Source organism: Triticum urartu, unplaced genomic scaffold (assembly GCF_003073215.2).
Source record: "Triticum urartu cultivar G1812 unplaced genomic scaffold, Tu2.1 TuUngrouped_contig_7412, whole genome shotgun sequence".
Classification (NCBI taxonomy): Eukaryota; Viridiplantae; Streptophyta; class Magnoliopsida; order Poales; family Poaceae; genus Triticum; species Triticum urartu.
In genome coordinates this window covers 1-4,252 of record NW_024118254.1, presented here as the reverse complement: position 1 = coordinate 4,252, position 4,252 = coordinate 1, and the positions used below count along the sequence as shown (strand labels likewise).

At 42.6% G+C, this 4,252-nt stretch overlaps 1 protein-coding gene across 1 annotated transcript; it reads right to left on the bottom strand.

The window, feature by feature from the left end:
• Window positions 1-804: 804 nt before the first annotated feature.
• Window positions 805-2,308, bottom strand: LOC125531536 (ribosomal protein S4, mitochondrial-like). Its single transcript, XM_048695911.1, has one exon. It carries the CDS (start codon window positions 2,291-2,293, stop codon window positions 1,187-1,189), a length of 1,107 nt encoding a protein of 368 aa, XP_048551868.1. The 5' UTR covers window positions 2,294-2,308; the 3' UTR covers window positions 805-1,186.
• Between the last annotated feature and the right edge of the window lie 1,944 nt (window positions 2,309-4,252).

The following is a 4,252-nucleotide window of genomic DNA, read 5'->3' as shown; positions in this document are numbered from 1 at the left end:
CACCTGTGGCTAGATTTACCACCATTCGAGTACTACTATCACGGGCTGCCTCGCACGGTCTTCTCGTTCATCAGATGGGCAGACGGCTTTCCTTAATGGGGAGTTGGATGAGGAAATTTACATGGAGCAGCCAGATCAAGAGTACCCGCGCATTCGCCTAACCCCGGGTTTTTTCGATCAAAATGAAGATTTTTTAGAAAATAAGCCCAAAAAGCATCTGACCTTGAAAAGAATCACCAGTTACTTGATCCATCCCTGGGGTAAGTGGGAACGAATGTGACAGCCGATGGTAGTAGGATTTCCATAGGTTGAGATCCTTATCTTTTGACTTTTATAAGGATAGCCGAGTAGATGTACTAGAATGGGATGAATCGAGCACGAGAAATCACTAGGCACAGGGGAGCCGTAAGGAAGAGGAGTAATATCGTTATAAAGTTCACGAATTCGATTCATTTTGGAATCGATAAGTGAACACGGAATCTCGTCTTGTTCCCCTTGGTTCCAAGGGAAATAAAGGGGAAATCACTGATTCATTTGGAGCTGCTTTCTAACTGACTCATTGACATGAGAGATTGGATGCGATGCGCCAGTCACTCGTACTACAGCGGACAAAGGTCACCGGCAAACGACCGTTCCACAATGGAACCTGGCACTACTGTTTGCCCTAAGGGCCGACCCACCTTTTCAGAGAAACAGACACATGACATCACTATATTACGCATTTTCGAGATAAGAAAGTGGAGAATGCACTCTTCCCTTTTTTTTACATTTTAAACTCATGTTCATGGTCTGTTTTATTCCCAATTGTTGCCCGTGTGAAAAGAAAGAAGAGAAATTGGGCCATGTTTCCCGAGAGAGACTGCCTTCTCTCAGGCCAGCAGTCTTATACTTATAGTCGACTGCTCTATGACGATCTGACCTCTTTCCTGGGCTCTGCTTGCTCGTCTACGCTCCGACCAATTCAGTCAAAATCGAAAAAACGATGTTTCCTTGAAAAAGTCTAAGAAATAGTAGTAGTAGTCAAAAAGTGCACTTTTTCCATATATTTCGATTTATAGGGATCCCTATCTTTATCTCTATCCACAGAGATACCTATCTATATAGAGAGAGATTTTTCTCAAAATTGATCTAGACTATCCTCTATCCGGATAGATATGTCCCTATGAGCGACTAGGCCGATCTTTTTTTATATGTTTTGGCCACGTCCGTTTCCGCTCCGAAGAGGAAGGTTTGGATCTTTCAATCTTATGTCGTGAGGGATGTGACCTATGTTAGGTCCATAAGATACCACAGCTTTTAGTGTTCTATGATTCACCTCCGAATAATGAGTAGGTAGTTCGATCCTTTTGATTCTTATCTTCCTAGTAAACGGGGATCCGGAGCAATAGGTCGAATTACTATATAAAGAAGACTTTTCTACAAAAGGACTTATTGTTCGAGTAGGAAGATTTCGGTTTTTCTCCTTCCCTCTTTTCAATAAGAAGAAGTATTTGAAATGAAACAAATTCCTCTTCATTCTGTTGTGCTCAGCGAAGGAACTGCCTAAGCATACTTTTGCGGATCCAAACTTCTTTGTTCTTTCAAAGTCTTCTTCTTGCATATAAGAACGCAACTTTTGCAATTCCTTGGATTTGAGTAGTAAGCGGCATCCCCTCTGAGTTGTGAGTAAGCGGAACCATTCTTTTTTTGTTCTTCTCCAGATTCTGGCCGGTAGGAATTTGCCTCTTCTTTTTCCAACTGATATGGCCGATAGGAATTTGCCTATGATTTTTCCAACTGATATGTCGATATAGAAAGATCTCCTTATTTCAAAACCGCGGGTTCTCGCGTCATTTTCTTTAAAAGATATTAGATCACCGTGGGAAACTTTCAAATGAGTAATGGTTACCATTCCATTATTCAAACAAACCCTTCGATGACTTATCGGCTGCCTTGCTTGAGGAAGAGTGTCACTAAAATGGAGACGAACCGGAATCACGTCCGATCTTGTTTCTTGATTGAGTAAAAAAGGGATATATGAAGTTCGTTCTCTTCCTCTGTGCATCTCCCTTATGGGTAAATCCCCATAATATAGAGACAACTTTCGTGTAGTTTGTGATTTGATGTTACCGTTTAGATTTTCTCTCCGAGAAAGATTTCTTTTAATGGATCTCCTCTTGTTCCTCAATCTTTGGAGAATACGGCGTTGGATTAGAGAAAGTTCTCTGTTCCGAACATTTCCTGGAAGTAGACGACACGTTTTAAATCTTAATGCTGGCATGGCATATTTCGTTGAATCAGTCTTTTTCGCCATATCGCGTATAAAGGGAATCGAACCCAACTCTTCCACGAACCCCCCACGAATGGCCCTCCCTTAATTCAATGAATTATGAGAATTCCTTTTTTCGTTTTTTTCTTTTCTGTTCTCATAAGTCCTTGATATACTAGCAGAAACTCAATACTTGACCGACTGCGTCACAGTGCTTAGGTAAAGTGGCAGTGGTTGAAAGCGAGCGGAAACGTCAGTGTTTTCTGTGCGTTATGATAGTAGTGGTGAAATAAAATCCAATTCAAATATCTCAACGTAAAAGGAAAATCGTTTCACTTTGAAAGGAAAGCTAGCTATATGAGATCGAAATCACTCTATCTACGATATTCATTGCACCATGATTGAAGGACAATGAGGGGCAGGTTATATTCCCTTTCTTCTGATCGATTGAGGAATCGCTGATAATGACACCACGTCTGTAGCATCTACTGCTATTGCAAGGCCCGAAGCACGTGGGAGAATGTTCGTTTTTTCTGGATCGGATTAGCAAAAGCAAGCAAGCGTGTGATGTGGCGGGGAAGCCTAAAAGAAGCCTTTAGGAGGCAGTGTGGTGACACCTGTTTGGCGCGTGGGAATTAACTAATCTAATGATATATTGGTAACTGCCTGTGGGTCCGCACACCACTCCTTATGTTTAGCTAAAAAGCCTTCCGGGTTGAATTTATTAAGAAATAATCAAAGATTAAAATGCCAATGTGAATTTAGGTTCAAAAGGATCAATAGCACATGACGAAGTTCAAGTGTCTTCTCTTCAAGAGAATAGAGCATAATTGTAGGATTATATGGATATCAGTGCTTTTATTCAATTCCCGAGACACTCTTCAACGATTGAGGAGATTCCCGAGGCAGTCTTAGTGCTATCGTCAGGGTCACCAGCCTACTGTACCCCTTATTCTGGCTTAGCCTTGCTTAAACAGAAGAGGCTTGGTTAGCATCCTTTCTATCAGGTGCTGTTCTTTGCTACCAACAATTCTTTAAGTACGCGGTGAAGTAAATAATAGTGCACTTGCTGACAGTAGAACCCCCAAGAAATATCACAGTATAGGCCGATATCTTTGTGCAATGTCATTTACAAGCTATGCTCCAAAGTCTTGGCAAATAGGCTGAGAGAAGTACTGGATGAGATCATTTCCGAGGACTTATTAAATAGGGGTGCTTTTTCTACGAATATAATCAATTCCATAATGCTATCCGCTTTGACGAAGCAAATCAGATGACGGGTGATCTACGCCTCGAAAAGGAGAAGAAGTGGTTCTCGATACTGAGAAAAAAGTCACTTTCGATGCAGAAAGTAGGAAACCAAGGAAGCAGGCATTGGCAAAGAGTGAATCTTTATCCGATCCTATAATGGCTCAATCCGATCCAACAACGGTACTTCCAAAGGCTCCTCGGCTAAGAAAAATAATAGTTGTATTGGCAAGGCATGAAAGGGATTTTCTAATGCTATCCGAAGACGAATCGGAATACGGAACCGGAAGCCGTAGCCCAGAACCTTTAGCTTGAGCGGAAGGGGAGGAAACCGGCTATTCGAACTGGCGGGTGGGTGGATACCCTAGTGCTTATTGCTTTGTCGGAGCAGGGGTGGAGAGGGATTCATTAGTTTTACAACACAAGGGTGTCATGTGGAGAAAGAGAATTGAACTATTCTAGAGGTTTCTCGGTCATGTCTGCATGGTTCCCGAACCCGTAGGGTCTACACACTTAAGGTTCGGTGACGCTAGAGTTATTATGGGAAATAGTATGTGGTTACCGAAGGTAGTTCGGAGTCCCGGATGAGATCCCGGACGTCATGTGGAGTTCTGGAATGGTCCAGCGGTGAAGATCGATATATTGGAAGAAGGGTATTGGAGTCCGGAAGTGTTCCGGAGGTACTAGGCTATGGCCAGCATGACTGAAAGGTGTTTCGGGAGCCCCGGCAAGTGTTGGAGGGCCTCCTGGGCCCAA

What these genes read in the sequence shown, in the direction of transcription:
- LOC125531536 (XM_048695911.1), bottom strand. Translation starts at nt 2,293, where the DNA reads ATGGCGAAAAAGACTGATTCAACGAAATATGCCATGCCAGCATTAAGA.